This window comes from Mobula hypostoma, chromosome 8 (genome assembly GCF_963921235.1).
Source record: "Mobula hypostoma chromosome 8, sMobHyp1.1, whole genome shotgun sequence".
NCBI lineage: Eukaryota > Metazoa > Chordata > Chondrichthyes > Myliobatiformes > Myliobatidae > Mobula > Mobula hypostoma.
Window position 1 is genome coordinate 16,114,765 of NC_086104.1, and position 18,444 is coordinate 16,133,208.

General features: G+C 41.3%; 1 protein-coding gene across 2 annotated transcripts in view; it reads right to left on the reverse strand.

The window, feature by feature from the left end:
* sdccag8 (SHH signaling and ciliogenesis regulator sdccag8) overlaps positions 1–18,444 on the reverse strand; it is a 426,566-nt gene that overhangs the window by 93,485 nt on the left and 314,637 nt on the right. For both annotated transcript variants that reach the window (XM_063055502.1, XM_063055503.1), the window contains exon 16: positions 374–505. In XM_063055502.1, coding sequence (XP_062911572.1) covers positions 374–505 — 132 coding nt within the window. The remainder of the gene's footprint in view (positions 1–373; positions 506–18,444) is intronic.

The window sequence follows — 18,444 nt, forward strand, 5'->3', positions numbered from 1 at the left end:
AATTTTCAAACTTCATTTCATGTTACAACATTTTAAAATATATATTTAGTCAGAATTATTTACTAATGACCCTCAAAGGTGTATGTTGAGACCAGAATTTATACATAATCAAAGCCATTACGTATGACTATCTGGGTTCTATGCTTTCATAGAGATTTCATTCATCAGAAGTGTTCAGTTTTTTTCTCTTTGAGGCTTCAGATAAAAGTTACCTGTTTGTAACTACACTTCGGAGCATTCTATTGCATTGAACTAGACTTTTACTCGATCATAAGAATGTATTTTCCCATCAACGCAAAATAGAGAAAATGCTGGTAAATAAATTCAGATTAAGACCTCTCAACAAATAGTGTGGAAATGCTGAATACTGTACCTCTGTTTCATTCTTTCGTGCATTGTTCCGTGCTGGACACACTGCTTTTCCATTTCATCATTTCTTGCTTGCAGTTTCTCCAGCCTTTCCTGCAAGTATTCTTTCTCCTGGCAAAGTTGTCCAACCTCTGCTCTGGAATACATAATTTAGCAGATGAGAAATGAGGAGAGGCCAAATGAGAATTAAAAAATAGCACGTGCACTAAACATCATCATGGTAAAAAAAACGAAGAGAGGAGGAATGAGAAGATACAATAATAGTTACAAAATGCCTGACTCTGAAATATTTGACTAAGGAATTGATTGTGGAATTCAGGAAGGGGCAGTCGAGGGAACATACACCAGTCCTTGTCAAGAGATCAGCAATGGAAAGGGTAAGCAGCTTCAAGTTGCTGGGTATCAACATTTCTGAAGATCTACCTTGGGCTCAACTTACTGATGCAATTATAGAGAAGGCACAACAGTGGCCATATTTCATTAGGAGTTTGTGGTGATTTGGTATGTCACCAAAGACTTGTACACATTTCTACAGATGTAAGATGGAGAGCATTCTAACTGGTTGTATCACCATCTGGTATGGAGGTGCCCCTGCACAGGATCAGAAAAAACTGCAGAAAATTGCAAACTCAGCAAGCACCATCACGGGCACTAGCCTCCCCAGCGTTGAGGATGTCTTCAAAAGGCAACGCTTCAGAAAGCTGACTTCCATCATTAAGGACCCCCATCACCCAGGCCATGCCCCCTTATTACTTCCATCAAGGAGGAGATACAGGAGTGCGAAAACACACATTCAATGTTTTAGGAACAGCTTCTTCCTCACCACAATCAGATTTCTGAATGGACAATGAACTCATGTACACTAACTCACTATCTTTTTTTCCTTTTTTTTGAACTGTCTTTTTGCACTACTTAATTAAATTATATATAATTCTTTTATAGTTTTTTAAATTATGTATCACAATGTACTGCTGCCACAAAACAACAAATTTCACAACATATGCCGGTGATATTAAATCTAATTCTGATTTGACCATGCTTTGAGGAGATGTTATAGCAATGACAGCAATGTGTAATTACAGTGGCTACAAAACACATTCACCTACGCTCTTGGAAGTCTTTATCTTTTATCGTTTCGCAACATTGAATCACAGTGGATTTAATTTTGCCTTTTTGACACTAATCAACAGAAAAAGATTTTCAGGTCAAAGTGAAAACAAATTTCTACAAATTGGTCTAAATTTATTTCAATTATTAAACACAAAATAATTGATTGCATAACAGTAAAACATGAAAACTTCCAAGGGGGGTGAGTACTTTTTATAGGCAGTGTATACAGCACTTTTAAAGAAAAAGGAATCCGATTAACCATAATATACAATGAGGCATATACAGAAACAATGGCCTTTGGAAGATTTCAAATTTACCAAAGTTAGAAAATATGAGAACAGCTAGGAGTATTTTCATTTATCAACAAGGCAACTTTTGACTGAGGATAACTCAGGCTGACTTGCAGAAGTAAATTAAACAGTGGTCTTGAAGGGAAATCTTTGTGTTTTTGGGTATATTCCTGCAAGTGATCATTTCTGTGGGAAGCTGATCATAGTCGCCAGCTTCTTTAAGGGAGTTTTTTTTTTTGACTTTTCCCCTGTCCTAAAGTTATGAGTGAGTCTATTTTCTGATGATTCTACAATGTATATTTTCTTTCATAACTCCTGCCACTGAGGAGCAATACCATTTACAGCAAGAAATGAACAGCATTCAGACTTGGACAGCAATTATATGTCACAATTGAGCCACATCAATGCCAGTTAATGATGAGTCCCAATGAGTGGAAACCAGCTGCATCACTTGACAGTCACCTAGGTCCTCTCCCCACCAGCATCCCCATAAACTTTCTGCACAAGCCATATCAATGTTGTGACTGCAAAATAAAGGTACAGGCTCTATGTCAAGAGCTTAATGTTTTCACTGGTCAATCTCTCTGCATTATTTTCTTTTTTTCCAAATACTTCGGACTTCAATATCATCCAGGAAGAATAATTGCTCAGGAGCCCTGCCTCTGATCTCAATATTTACACTCTCCACTAAAGAGGTACTGTACACTCCGCTACAGAGGTTGTAGAAGCACTGAACTGTTCCTACAACCTATGGACTCACTTTCAAGCACTCTTAATCTCATGTTCTTGATACTTATTGCTTATTTATTTATTTATTTATTTATTATTTTTCTTTTGTATTTGCACAGTTTGTTTATCTTTTGCTCATTGTCTTTCATTGATTCTATTACGTTTCTTGGATTCACTTAGTATGCCCGCAAGAAAACAAATCTTAGGGTTGTATAGCAACATAGAAACATAGAAAACATACAGCACAGTACAGGCCTTTTGGCCCACAAAGCTGTGCCGAACATGTCCCTACCTTAGAACTACCTAGGCTTTCCCCATAGCCCTCTATTTTTCTAAGCTCCATGTACCCATCCAGGAGTCTTTTAAAAGACCCTATCGTATCTGCCTCCACCACCGCTGCCAGCAGCCCATTCCACTCTGCATAAAAAATTTACCCCTGACATCTCCTCTGTACCTCCTTCCAAGCACCTTAAAACTATGCCCTCTCGTGCTAGCCATTTCAACCTGGGGAAAAGCCACTGACTATCCACACGATCAATGCCTCTTATTATCTTGTACACCTCTATCAGGTCACCTCTCATCCTCCATCGTTCCAAGGAGAAAAGGCAAAGGTATATGATGACATATATGAACTTTGACAATAAATTTACTTTGAACTTTGAAAAACTGGAGCATATGGTAGACCAAATTGCCCAATCTACTTCAAGAACAGCAACATTTACCACTAAGAAAATCAGGAGGTAAACATCGTCACATGGGAAGATCACCTCAGAGTCCTGTTCATTGTTGCTGCATGAGAGTCCTGTGTGTAATTCTAATAATTCACATGATTTTGGGCACAATACCTTTAAGGACTGCACTATATTGCCTTATCCTGGATAGTGTCAAGCTCTTAGATGTTACTCTGGCTCTCCACCTCTTTCCACCACCTAGAGCTCACCAACAGTTTCTAGTTCTCAAATGCCCTGACTCCTCATCCAAATAGTTCATAGGTCATACTACCTCAGGAGAAAGCTATCACTACCTTCCAAATACATGTCAAACTGGATAATAAAAATATCTTAATTAGCATTAGGAACAAATAGTTAAACTTACTACAAATGTCTGCTGCATTTCAAGTTCTGTTTTTATCATTATCAAATCAAATATATCAACTTCTGTATTTCAGATTATTTCTTGGCATCAGTTTTTCTTCCAGGTGTTCTCATCTCTCTTGATGGCATAATCAAGATACAAGACAGAAAACTTGATCAAAGGAATCCTAATGGATGAACCATATTCGGCATATACATACATACATTTACATGTATTAGGAATTTGCTGTGGTATGTAGGCATGACATGCAACAAAATAAACATGAAACAATTATAAAGAATAAAGAATTATATTAAAATTAATATATATATAAAATATATTTATAATTTTTAAAAGCTAATAGTTAGAGGTTAAAGGGCAGATATGGAATAAAATGTGCATAAATAAATACCACATGTATTTACAATGTCAATAGCATTATAAAAGGTAGTTTAAAGAGTCTACATTGCAGTGATGAGGGTATCAGTTAGAAGGGCTCTGGATCAGGGGAGAAAACTTTTATCATGATGTGAAGTTTTGGTTTTAGTAGCCCAGTTTAATAGTTTGATTTAGCTGACTAGTTTCTAGTACCTCATACATCCATGGTGTGATATTTAACTGAGAAAAGATGTGCTGGCGTTGGTGAGCGACCAGAGAAGGTTTACAAGAATGATTCCAGGAATGAAGTGGTTAGTGTATGAGGAGTGTTTCATAGCCTTGGGCCTGTACTTGCTGGAGTTTAGAAGAATGAGGGAGGATCTCATTGAAACTGATCAAATGTTGTAAAGTCTAGATAGAGTGGATATGGAAAAGATATTTCTTACAGTGGGGGAGTCTTGGACCACAGGGCGCAGCCTCAGAATGGAGGGATTTCCATTTAGAACAGTGATGAGGAGGAATTTCTTTTGCAAGAGGATAGTGAATCTGTGGAATTCTTTGATACAGAAGGCTGTGGAGGTGAAGTCATTGGAGGTTGATAGGTTCTTGATTAGTCAGGGCATGATAGGTTATGGGGCGAAGGCAGGAGATTGGGGTAGAGAGGGATAATAAATCAGCATGATGGAATGGTAGGGCAGTCTTGATTGGCTGAATAGCCTAATCCTGCTCCTATATGTTATGGCCTTATAAACATTAGGCTAGATTTATTGAACACTAAAGAATGTAAGTACAGAAACAATATATATTTATAGACCATACTAATTCTTTGTGCAAAGAAAATAATATAGGTTTTCCACTTGAAATTGTAAATTATAATTAATTTTTAGAGTGGTTATAAATTATATTCTTGTCAACCAAGCCAGAACCTGGTTAATGCTTTGAAAGTACTAGGCAAAATTTATAGTATTTTCATTTATAGTCAGCATGGCTTTGTCAAGGTCATGTCGTGCCTTACGAGCCTGATTGAATTTTTTAAACACATTGATGCAGGAAGAGTAGTAGATGTAGTATATATGGATTTCAGCAAGGCATTTGATAAGGTACCCCATGCAAGGCTTATTGAGAAAGTAAGGAGGCATGGGATCCAAGGGGACATTGCTTTGTGGATCCAGAACTGGCTTGCCCACAGAAGGCAAAGAGTAGTTGTAGACGGGTCATATTCTGCATGGAGGTCAGTGACCTGTGGTGTGCCTCAGGGATCTGTTCTGGGACCCTTACTCTTCGTGATTTTTATAAGTGACCTGGATGAGGAAGTGGAGGGATGGGGTTAGTAAGTTTGCTGATGACACAAAGGCTGGAGGTGTTGTGGATAGTGTGGAGGGCTGTCAGAAGTTACAGTGGGACATTGATAGGATCCAAAATTGAGCTGAGAAATGGTAGATGGAGTTCAACCCAGATAAGTGTGAGGTGGTTCATTTTGGTAGCTCAAATATGATGGCAGAATATAGTATTAATGGTAAGACTCTTGGCAGTGTGGAGGATCAGAGAGATCTTGGGGTCCAGGTCCATAGGATGCTCAAAGCAGCTGCAAAGGTTGACGCTGTGGTTAAGAAGGCATACGGTGTATTGGCCTTCATCAATTGTGGAATTGAATTTAGGAGCCAAGAGGTAATGTTGCAGCTATGTAGGACCCTGGCAAGACCCCACTTGGAGTACTGTGCTCAGTTCTGGTCGCCTCACTACAGGAAGGATGTGGAAACCACAGAAAGGGTACAGAGGAGATTTACAAGGATGTTGCCTGGATTGAGGAGCATGCCTTATGAAAACAGGTTGAATGAACTTGGCTTTTCTCCTTGGAGCGACGGAGGATGAGAGGTGACCTGTTAGAGGTGTATAAGATGATGAGAGGTATTGATCGTGTGGTTAGTCAGAGGCTTTTTCCCAGGACTGAAATGGCTGGCACAAGAGGGCACAGGTTTAAGGTGCTTGGAAGTAGGTACAGAGGAGATGTCAGCGGTAAGTTTTTTACCCAGAGAGTGGTGAGTGCGTGGAATGGGCTGCCGTCAACGGTGGTGGAGGTGGATACGATAAGGTCTTTTAAAAAACTTTTGGATAGGGTACATGGAGCTTAGAAAAATAGAGGGCTATGGGTAACCCTAGTAATTTCTAAGATAGGGACATGTTTGGCACAACTTTGTGGACCGAAGGGCCTGTATTGTGCTGTAGATTTTCAATGTTTCTATGTTTCTAAAATTATTTGAAACTGCTAAATGTGTCAAGCTAATTTGAAAAGTCTCAAATTATGTCAAAAATTAAAAAGAGGGGGTTGATAAAATTGAAACCAAACAGCTCCCATTCAGACAGATCTGTACTTATAATTTATCATCGTTGGGACAGAATCACTTGACATTAACTTCTCAACTAAATCACCTTAACCATCATCTGTCTTCAGAGTGCAGTCAGTAATGGAAAGAGAAGGGTGAGACAGAGAGGAAAGTTACGTTCGTTCAAATGCAGAAATTATATAAATTTGATACAGGGGTGTAACTTATATGCATAAACATAAATTTCCATCAGATTAAAGAAGGTGAGAATTAAACCACATAGCCTAGATACAGCAAACAGAGAAGGTGAATTTTCCCAGGAGCAGAGGATCCAGGAGGAATGAATATCACCTCTACAGATGGCGGTTCATCACTTTAACGTCTCAGAAGATTAACACCATGCTTTCAGAGAGACAGGGAACCTGTTCATCCGTGCAGCATGTGAGATTACATATTAGATCAGAAAAAGTTACTATAAGCGAACAGATTATACTGTTCAAGATGTTGGCTGCTAATGCTGTTAATTTGTCAAGTGTGTGAGGAGGGTCATTCTAAATTAATCTTATCAATTTCAATCAATCAGATATTAACCTCAACTGTAAATTTGTTCAGAGTTTCTGTGCATTGCCAAATAATTATGAGAACAGAATTACTTCAGTAACATTTACTTCAGTAGTTAAGCTTGTTTATTAATTATTCATATACTGAATATTAGTGTTTAAGTGTTGTCAACCATGATGAAGATTGAAGTTTACTATCTGCTGGTCAAATTTCTCTGATACAGTTAATTTGTTTGCTTATCATCACTGGAGATTGGCCATGTACTCACGAACATAGTTTTAACTCTCTAATGTAATACATTTCAAAGAGCAAAGTTCTATAAAAAACACTGGAGCAGGAATGAATCCCTGGCTGTTTTGGCGAAGTTTTCTCTTTGACTCAGAAGTGCATTACACTTTGCTTCACATTAGTTTTCATTGATAATTCCTTTTTGGACTCGGCAGACTAAGCTTTTTTTGTCATTGCTTACGTCTTATCCTTTTACATTAAACTCATTACTTCACACTGCACAGTTTACATGGGTCTGATTTTTAAGACCAGTATTCTAACTGTATCTAAAAACTCGCTTTTTGTTGCTTCTCTATACCAAGAGCAAATCTTTTACTGCCCATTCACTTACTAAGAGCTCTTATTAGTTTGTTTCTTATCAATTTCACACATGGCATTCTTTTAATTAATATACAAAACAGTTTGGCAACACCTGTTTAATCATATGAATGTATTGTATGTACTTGAGCCATCATTGAGAGTGTTGTGATCACCTCCGTCACTACCTAGTTTCCTGCTACCTCCACCCTCTCCAGCTCCAGGTTGCAGTGAGGGGTCCACTCAGCGGAGATGATCATTGGCTGTTAGCTACACTCATTAGAAGACATGTTCACTGCCAGAGCAAAGAGCTGAAAAAATTACTGCTGACTGCACCCACCCTAGCAGCTATCTATTCACCAAATTACTACCAGTCTATTACCATCTCCAAAGCTTTTTTCCTGTAACTATCCAGCTTCTCAACAAAACTCACTCAAGAGTAATATCCTAATTGTCCCTGCACAAAATCCATTAAATGTTCTTTTCTGCTCACCTTGTTTTGTTGATAATTATTTAATCGGGTCAGATGTTCACATTTATTTAAGTTTGATTAGTGACATTTGCACATGTGACCATTCTGCTAATTGTTGATTGCTCATGTCTGTTTGCACTATTGTCTTGTAAATTGTTGGTTGCTGTTGTGTTGTCTGTTATGGTATTGTCCTGTGTTTTATGCTTGGCACCGAACTGCAATCAATTCTGGTATGTTTCACATACTGGCAATAAAGTGATTCCGATTCTAATGCAAATTATTTTGGAAATTGTTAATAGCATTTCCTGAGTCTTTTGGGATTTTTTTGGAATTCACAAGCTTCTATCATTCCTGTATCCTGGACTTCTGTACAATTACAAAATTAGCGTAACGATTCTTACCACATTCAACTTTCTTTAAGTACTCTGTTTCCAATTCCATATTGACTATTATATGCTAGTTGATATAGAGTCACAGAAAAGTACAGCACAGAAAGAGGCCCTTCAGCCCATCTAGTCCATGCCAAACCATTTATACTGCCTACTCCCATCGACCTCCACCAGGACCATAGCCCTCATTACCCCTACCATACATGGACCTATCCAAACTTCTCTTAACATGTTGAAGTCAAGCTTGCATGCACAACTTGTACATATCTTTAGGACTTATACAGTTTTACTTTTATAGGTCAGTCATAGGGAACAGGATAAAAAGCTTCCAAAATAAACTAAGCAGGAAGTAGATAATGTGGTTCAAAGCAGCTACTGCTTTTACAAATGGGTTCTTCCCTTTCTGAGTTCATACTGACTTGTTTCTTAGAAAGCTGGACTCATACAACTACTTCTGCAATGTTTGCAATGGCTTACATTTCTTTTTTATATCTTTATTAATGTTGGTACAGTTGCATTTTATGGTCCATTCTAACCTTATCAACAAAATCTTGTATTGCACTGCATTAGACTCTTGAATAAACGTCTTACATGCTACATGATGAACCCCAGGATTGAGATTCCTGTCGACCTTGTTATCTGCCTGGTGCTGAGGTTCAGCACGCCTCATCAGGCCTGCAGAGGAATTTGGAGTGGGATGGGAAAGATCCAGTTGTCAAGGACCATGTGGGTACCAAAGTAATAGGGAGAACAAAGAAAGAGGCTCTGTTGAGGGAATGTGAGCAGTTAAGAGACAAAATTAAAAAGCAGATCCAAAACGGTAGAAGTCCCTGATTACTGAGCCATGCACTGACTAGCAGGTGGTCAACAAGATTAAAGAGGGCAATATATGGCTAAAAGATTGGTGTGGGAGAAGTAGGTTTGAATGTATAGGGCATTGGCACCAATACTGGGGAAGGAGTGAGCTGTTCCGATGGGATGGGGCTCCACCTGAATCATGCTGGGTCCACAGTCCTGGTGAGTTCTGTAACTGACCCTATAGATAGGATTTTAAACTAAATAATGAAAGCGGGGGGGGGGGAGGGAAGTTCAACAGCATGAAAAGTAATGGAAAATGTTAAAAGGGAAGCAAAGTGCTAAAGAAGTTGTCAATGACACCAGAATAAAAAAAAAACATAGGACAGAGTTTAGAAATGGTTAGGAATCTAACTTCTGGCAACACAGGGTGACTTTGAGGAGGGGATTGGTGAATACAGACTGAGGGTGTTTATTTGAATGCACACAGTACAAAGCAAGATAATGAGTTTATAGTGCAGATCAAAATATGATGATGTGTGCAGCTCAGAATATGGACAAAAGACCATCAGAGCTGGGAGCTAAACATTAAAAGATACACATTTGACTGAAAAGAGAGGCAGGCAAACAGAGGGGGAGGGATGATCTGACTGATAAAAATAGAAATTAAATTGATAATTTCAATTAGCAAGAAGCGATATAGAATCAGAAGATTTGGAACCTTCGTGCGTAGAATTGAGGAACTGCAAAGGCAAAAAGATGCTGTTACCATAAAGGTAAAGATGGTGTTATGTAAGGCCTCAGAAGTTAACATACAGTGAACATAGAACATAGAACAGTACAACGCGGTACAGGCCCTTTGGCCCACAATGTTGTGCCGACCCTTAAACCCTGCCTCCCATATAACCCCCCATCTTAAATTCCTCCATATACCTGTCTAGTAGTCTCTTAAATTTCACTACTGTATCTGCCTCCAACACTGACTCAGGCAGTGCATTCCACGCACCAACCACTCTCTGAGTAAAAAACCTTCCTCTAATATCCCCCTTGAACTTCCCACCTCTTACCCTAAAGCCATGTCCACTTGAATTGAGCAGTGATGCCCTGGGGAAGAGGCGCTGGCTGTCCACTCTATCTATTCCTCTTAATATCTTGTATACCTCTATCATGTCTCCTCTCATCCTCCTTCTCTCCGGAGAGTAAAGCCCTAAACTCCCTTAATCTCTGATCATATTGCATACTCTCTAAATCAGGCAGCATCCTGGTAAATCTCCTTTATACCCTTTCCAATGCTTCCACATCCTTCCTATAGTGAGGCGACCAGAACTGGTTACAGTACTCCAAGTGTGGCCTAACCAGAGTTTTATAGAGCTGCATCATTACCTTGTGACTCTTAAACTCTATCCCTCGACTTATGAAAACTAACACCCCATAAGCTTTCTTAACTACCCTATCTACCTGTGAGGCAACTTTCAGGTATCTGTGGATATGTACCCCAAGATCCCTCTGCTCCTCCACACTACCAAGTATCCTGCCATTTACTTTGTACTCTGCCTTGGAGTTTGTCCTTCCAAAGTGTACCACCTCACACTTCTCTGGGTTGAACTCCATCTGCCACTTCTCAGCCCACTTCTGCATCCTATCAATGTCTCTCTGCAATCTTTGACAATCCTCCACAACACCACCAACCTTTGTGTCATCTGCAAACTTGCCAACCCACTCTTCTACCCCCACATCCAGGTCGTTAATAAAAATCACAAAAAGTAAAGGTCTCAGAACAGATCCTTGTGGGACACCACTAGCCACAACCCTCCAATCCGAATGTACCCCCTTCACCATGACCCTCTGCTTTCTGCAGGCGAGCCAATTATGAATCCACCTGGCCAAAGTTCCCTGGATCCCATGCCTTCTGACTTTCTGAATAAGCCTACCGTGTGGAACCTTGTCTCGTTTGTGTCACGACCGTGCTGGGGCTGCCTGTAAGGGTCGCCATGCTTCCGGTGCCACCACAGCAAGCCTGCAACTTGCTAACCCAAACCTGTACGTCTTTGGAATGTACAAGAAAACTGGAGCACCCGGAGGAAACCCATGTGGCCACAGGGAGAATGCACAAACACCTTATAGATAGCGGTGGAAATTGAACCCTGATTGCTGATAACTGGTACTGTAATAATGTTGGGCTAACTGCTATGCTACCATGCTGCTCTAGTCTAGGCATGGGGTATGAAGTACACCAAAGGATTGTAAGTAAAGCAACAGTCATAGGGAACTTCAAGATGCAGGTAGTCTGGGAAAATCAGGTTAGTAGTAGACACCAAAGAAAAGCATTTATGGAATGCCTACACGAGGGCTTTCAAGAGCAGTTTGTGGGAGAGCCCACTGGAGAACAGGCACTGCTGGATTTGGTGTGTAATGAGGTGACTTGATTAGGGAGCTGAGGGTAAAGGAACCCTTAGGAGATAGAAACATAGAAACATAGAAAATAGGTGCAGGAGTAGGCCATTCGGCCCTTTGAGCCTGCACCGCCATTTATTATGATCATGGCTGATCATCCAACTCAGAACCCCGCCTCAGCCTTCCCTCCATACCCCCTGATCCCCATAGCCACAAGGGCCATATCTAACTCCCTCTTAAATATAGAAACATAGAAACATAGAAACATAGAAAATAGGTGCAGGAGTAGGCCATTCGGCCCTTCGAGCCTGCACCGCCATTTATTATGATCATGGCTGATCATCCAACTCAGAACCCAGCCTTCCCTCCATACCCCGTGACCCCTGTAGCCACAAGGGCCATATCTAACTTCCTTTTAAACATAGCTAATGAACTGGCCTCAACAGTTTGCTGTGGCAGAGAATTCCACTCTCTGTGTGAAGAAGTTTTTCCTAACCTCGGTCCTAAAAGGCTTCCCCTCTATCCTCAAACTGTGACCCCTCGTTCTAGACCTCCCCAACATCGGGAACAATCTTCCCGCATCTAGCCTGTCCAATCCCTTTAGGATCTTATACGTTTCAATCAGATCCCCCCTCAATCTTCTAAATTCCAACGAGTACAAGCCCAGTTCATCCAGTCTTTCTTCATATGAAAGACCTGCCATCCCAGGAATCAATCTGGTGAACCTTCTTTGTACTCCCTCTATGGCAAGGATGTCTTTCCTCAGATTAGGGGACCAAAACTGCACACAATACTCCAGGTGTGGTCTCACCAAGGCCTTGTACAACTGCAGTAGTACCTCCCTGCTCCTGTACTCGAATCCTCTCGCTATAAATGCCAGCATACCGTTCGCCTTTTTCACCGCCTGCTGTACCTGCATGCCCACTTTCAATGACTGGTGTATAATGACACCCAGGTCTCGTTGCACCTCCCCTTTTCCTAATCGGCCACCATTCAGATAATAATCTGTTTTCCTATTTTTGCCACCAAAGTGGATAACTTCACATTTATCCACATTAAATTGCATCTGCCATGAGTTTGCCCACTCACCCAACCTATCCAAGTCACCCTGCATCCTCTTAGCATCCTCCTCACTGCTAACACTGCCACCCAGCTTCGTGTCATCCGCAAACTTGGAGATGCTGCATTTAATTCCCTCATCCAAGTCATTAATATATATTGTAAACAACTGGGGTCCCAGCACTGAGCCTTGCGGTACCCCACTAGTCACCGCCTGCCATTCTGAAAAGGTCCCGTTTATTCCCACTCTTTGCTTCCTGTCTGCTAACCAATTCTCCACCCACACCAATACCTTACCCCCAATACCATGTGCTTTAAGTTTGCACACTAATCTCCTGTGTGGGACCTTGTCAAAAGCCTTTTGAAAATCCAAATATACCACATCCACTGGTTCTCCCCTATCCACTCTACTAGTTACATCCTCAAAAAATTCTATGAGATTCGTCAGACATGATTTTCCTTTCACAAATCCATGCTGACTTTGTCCGATCATTTCACCGCTTTCCAAATGTGCTGTTATCACATCCTTGATAACTGACTCCAGCAGTTTCCCCACCACCGACGTTAGGCTAACCGGCCTATAATTCCCCGGTTTCTCTCTCCCTCCTTTTTTAAAAAGTGGGGTTACATTAGCCACCCTCCAATCCTCAGGAACTAGTCCAGAATCTAACGAGTTTTGAAAAATTATCACTAATGCATCCACTATTTCTTGGGCCACTTCCTTAAGCACTCTGGGATGCAGACCATCTGGCCCTGGGGATTTATCTGCCTTCAATCCCTTCAATTTACCTAACACCACTTCCCTACTAACATGTATTTCGCTCAGTTCCTCCATCTCACTGGACCCTCTGTCCCTTACTATTTCTGGAAGATTATTTATGTCCTCCTTAGTGAAGACAGAACCAAAGTAATTATTCAATTGGTCTGCCATGTCCTTGCTCCCCATAATCAATTCACCTGTTTCTGTTTGCAGGGGACCTACATTTGTCTTTATCAGTCTTTTCCTTTTTACATATCTATAAAAGCTTTTACAGTCCGTTTTTATGTTCTCTGCCAGTTTTCTCTCATAATCTTTTTTCCCCTTCCTAATTAAGCCCTTTGTCCTCCTCTGCTGAACTCTGAATTTCTCCCAGTCCTCAGGTGAGCCACTTTCTCTGGCTAATTTGTATGCTACTTCTTTGGAATTGATACTATCCCTAATTTCTCTTGTCAGCCACGGGTGCACTACCTTCCTTGATTTATTCTTTTGCCAAACTGGGATGAACAATTGTTGTAGTTCATCCATGCAACCTTTAAATGCCTGCCATTGCATATCCACCGTCAATCCTTGAAGTGTCATTTGCCAGTCTATCTTAGCTAATTCATGTCTCATACCTTCAAAGTTACCCCTCTTTAAGTTCAGAACCTTTGTTTCTGAATTAACTACGTCACTCTCCATGTTAATGAAGAATTCCACCATATTATGGTCACTCTTACCCAAGGGGCCTCTCACGACAAGATCGCTAATTAACCCTTCCTCATTGCTCAAAACCCAGTCCAGAATAGCCTGCTCTCTAGTCGGTTCCTCGACATGTTGGTTCAAAAAACCATCCCGCATACATTCCAAGAAATCCTCTTCCTCAGCACCTTTACCAATTTGGTTCACCCAGTCTACATGTAGATTGAAGTCACCCATTATAACTGCTGTTCCTTTATTGCACACATTTCTAATTTCCTGTTTAATACCATCTCCGACCTCACTACTACTGTTAGGTGGCCTGTACACAACTCCCAGCAGCGTCTTCTGCCCCTTAGTGTTACGCAGCTCTACCCATATCGATTCCACATCTTCCCGGCTTATGTCCTTCCTTTCTATTGCGTTAATCTCTTTTTTAACCAGCAACGCCACCCCACCTCCCCTTCCTTCGTGTCTATCCCTCCTGAATATTGAATATCCCTGAACGTTGAGCTCCCATCCCTGGTCACCCTGGAGCCATGTCTCTGTGATCCCAACTATATCATAATCATTAATAACAATCTGCACTTTCAATTCATCCACCTTATTACGAATGCTCCTTGCATTGACACATAAAGCCTTCAGGCGCTCTTTTACAACTCTCTTAGCCCTTTTTAATGCTTGCCCTGGATTTGTCGGCCTGCCACTTTTACTTTTCCCCTTTGTACTTTTTGCTTCTACGCTCACTTTACACTCCTCTGTCTCTCTGCACTGGTTCCCATCCCTCTGTTGTGAACTAACCTCCTCACACCTAGCCGCTTTAATTTGATTCCCACCCCCCAACCATTCTAGTTTAAAGTCACCTCAGTAGCCCATATGAACCGGCCTCAACTGTTTCCCGTGGCAGAGAATTCCACAGATTCACCACTCTCTGTGTGAAGAAGTTTTTCCTAATCTCGGTCCTAAAAGGCTTCCCCTTTATCCTCAAACTGTGACCCCTCGTTCTGGACTTCCCCAACATCGGGAACAATCTTCCTGCATCTAGCCTGTCCAATCCCTTTAGGATTTTATACGTTTCAATCAGATCCCCCCTCAATCTTCTAAATTCCAACGAGTACAAGCCCAGTTCATCCAGTCTTTCTTCATATGAAAGTCCTGCCATCCCAGGAATCAATCTGGTGAACCTTCTTTGTACTCCCTCTATGGCAAGGATGTCTTTCCTCAGATTAGGGGACCAAAACTGCACACAATACTCCAGGTGTGGTCTCACCAAGGCCTTGTACAACTGCAGTAGTACCTCCCTGCTCCTGTACTCGAATCCTCTCGCTATAAATGCCAGCATACCATTCGCCTTTTTCACCGCCTGCTGTACCTGCATGCCCACTTTCAATGACTGGTGTATAATAACACCCAGGTCTCATTGCACCTCCCCTTTTCCTAATCGGCCACCATTCAGATAATAATCTGTTTTCCTATTTTTGCCACCAAAGTGGATAACTTCACATTTATCCACATTAAATTGCATCTGCCATGAATTTTCCCACTCACCCAACCTATCCAAGTCACTCTGCATCCTCTTAGCATCCTCCTCACAGCTAACACTGCCACCCAGCTTCGCGTCATCCGCAAACTTGGAGATGCTGCATTTAATTCCTTCATCCAAGTCATTAATATATATTGTAAACAACTGGGGTCCCAGCACTGAGCCTTGCGGTACCCCACTAGTCACCGCCTGCCATTCTGAAAAGGTCCCATTTATTCCCACTCTTTGCTTCCTGTCTGCTAACCAATTCTCCACCCACACCAATACCTTACCCCCAATACCGTGTGCTTTAAGTTTGCACACTAATCTCCTGTGTGGGACCTTGTCAAAAGCCTTTTGAAAATCCAAATATACCACATCCACTGGTTCTCCCCTATCCACTCTACTAGTTACATCCTCAAAAAATTCTATGAGATTCGTCAGACATGATTTTCCTTTCACAAATCCATGCTGACTTTGTCCGATCATTTCACTGCTTTCCAAATGTGCTGTTATCACATCCTTGATAACTGACTCCAGCAGTTTCCCCACCACCGACGTTAGGCTAACCGGTCTATAATTCCCCGGTTTCTCTCTCCCTCCTTTTTTAAAAAGTGGGGTTACATTAGCCACCCTCCAATCCTCAGGAACTAGTCCAGAATCTAACGAGTTTTGAAAAATTATCACTAATGCATCCAATTATTACTAATGCATCCATAACATGATAAAATTCACCTGACAACTTAAGAGAGAGAAGCAGAAATGAGATGTAATGGCATTACAGTTGAGCAAAAAGTGAAGAGTTATATGAGTGAGGAGCTGGCCAGAGTTGACTGGCAATGGCATGAGTTACTTGGAGCAATTTGGTACACATCGCAGAATTTCAAATCAAAGAAGAAGCTACTAAGGGAAGGACATGGCAACCAGGCCTGATGAGCGATGTCAAGGGCAGAATAAAATTAAAAGAGAAGACGGTGAGTGTAGTGGTAATTACTAAGCAGAAGGTGGTGAGAAAGCTGAAAAGTCTGAAGGTGAATAAATCACGTGGACCAGAAGGACTATTTATCAGAGTTCTAAAGAAGGTAGATTATGGATGCATTAGCAGTAATCTTCCACGAATCGCTGGAATCAGGCACTGTTCCAGAGGACTGGAATATCACAAACATAACACTCCTCTATAAGAAGCGAAGGAAGCAAAAGATAGGTCAAGGGGAGAAAGGATTGAGAAAAAAAATAGAAAAATATCAGCCATGAATGCATGCTGGAGCAGGCTTGATGGATCAAATGGCCTAATTCTGCTCCTGTATCTTATGAACTCTTAATCTTTCGACCTATCTCATTACAGTATTTGCACTGCACTTTCTCTGTAAATGTAACACAATATTCTGCACTGCTTTCCCTTTTTCCACCTCAGTCTACATATGTGTGAAATTATGCCTAGATGGAATACAAACAAAAGCTTTTCCCTGTACCTCAAAGTTCAAAGTCAATTTATTATCAAAGTACATATATGTCACCGTATACAACCCTCAGATTAATTTCCTTGTTGGCATTCACAGTAAATACAAAGAAATGCAATAGAATCAATGAAGAGCTGTACACAACAAAGACGGACAAACAACCAATGTGCAAAATATGACAAATTGTACTGCTCATGATAATAATAAACACAAAATAAATAATACTGAGGAAATGAGTGGTAGAGTCCTTGAAAGTGAGTCCATGGGTCGTGGAACCAGTTCATTGTTGGGGTGAGTGAAGTTATCCACCCTGGTTCAAGATCCTGAAGGTTGAGGGGTAATATTTTCCTGTACCTGCTGGTGCGGGATCTGTGTTCAAGGGCACTGGGGCTCAGTAGATGGGACAATAATAAACCAATACCAAACTAATAACCCATTTATCAACTAGGGAAACCACTCAATTGAGTTTTATATATTCTTTCATCCTCTTCCTTTCAATGGTTTGTTTCAATTATATTCCCTGAGCTTCTTGGTCAACGCAGAGAATCGCCTAGGGATTTACTTTCTCTTGCAATCACAGAAATAAAAAGTTATCAGAGTTATAACACAAAGAGGTGCCTTGATAAATGGCTTATTTGTTTGGTTTTATGTATTGACTGCCAGTCTGCAGATAAATTTAGCAGTACTCTCTAAAAGAGAAACCCTTGTTTTAAAGGGCAACAGCAAAAGAATTAGAAGCTGCTTTTTGCAGAGATCGCTCCGTCTGTGATACCCTTGTCCATTCGTCTCTCTCCACTAATCTCCTACTCCACCCCCTCCCTCCTCTGTGATACCCTTGTCCATTCATCCTTCCCTACTAATCTCCCTCCCGGCACTTTTCCCTGAAAGTGGCCACCTACCCATTCACCTCCTCCCTCACCTCCATTCAGGGCCCCAAACAGTCCTTCCAGGTGAGGCAACATTTCACCTGCTAATCCACTGGGGTCACCAGTGCTCCCAAAGTGGCCTCCTGTACATTAGTGAGACCCGTTGTAGATAGGGGGACTGCTTCATCGAACACCTCCACCCCATCTGCCAAATGTGCAACTTCCTGGTGGGCCAATAATTTAATTCCAATTCACATCCCTGTTCCAACATGTTGATCCATGGCCTTCCTAACCAGACGTTGAGTTGACCCTCGACTTCCTAACCGGAAGACCACAGTCTGTGAGGATTGGTGATAGTATCTACTCCTCACTGACAATCAACACTGGTGCACCTCAGGGGTGTGTGCTTAGCCCACTGCTCTACTCTCTCTATACCCATGACTGTGTGGTTAGACATAGCTCAAATACCATCTGCAAGTTTGTTGATAATACAGCCATTGTTGGTAGAATCTCAGATGGAAATGAGAGGGTGTACAGGAGTGAGATATGCCAACTAGTGGAGTGGTGCCAGAGCAACAACCTGCACTCAAAGTCAGTAAGATGAAAGAGCTGATTGTGGACTTCAGGAAGGG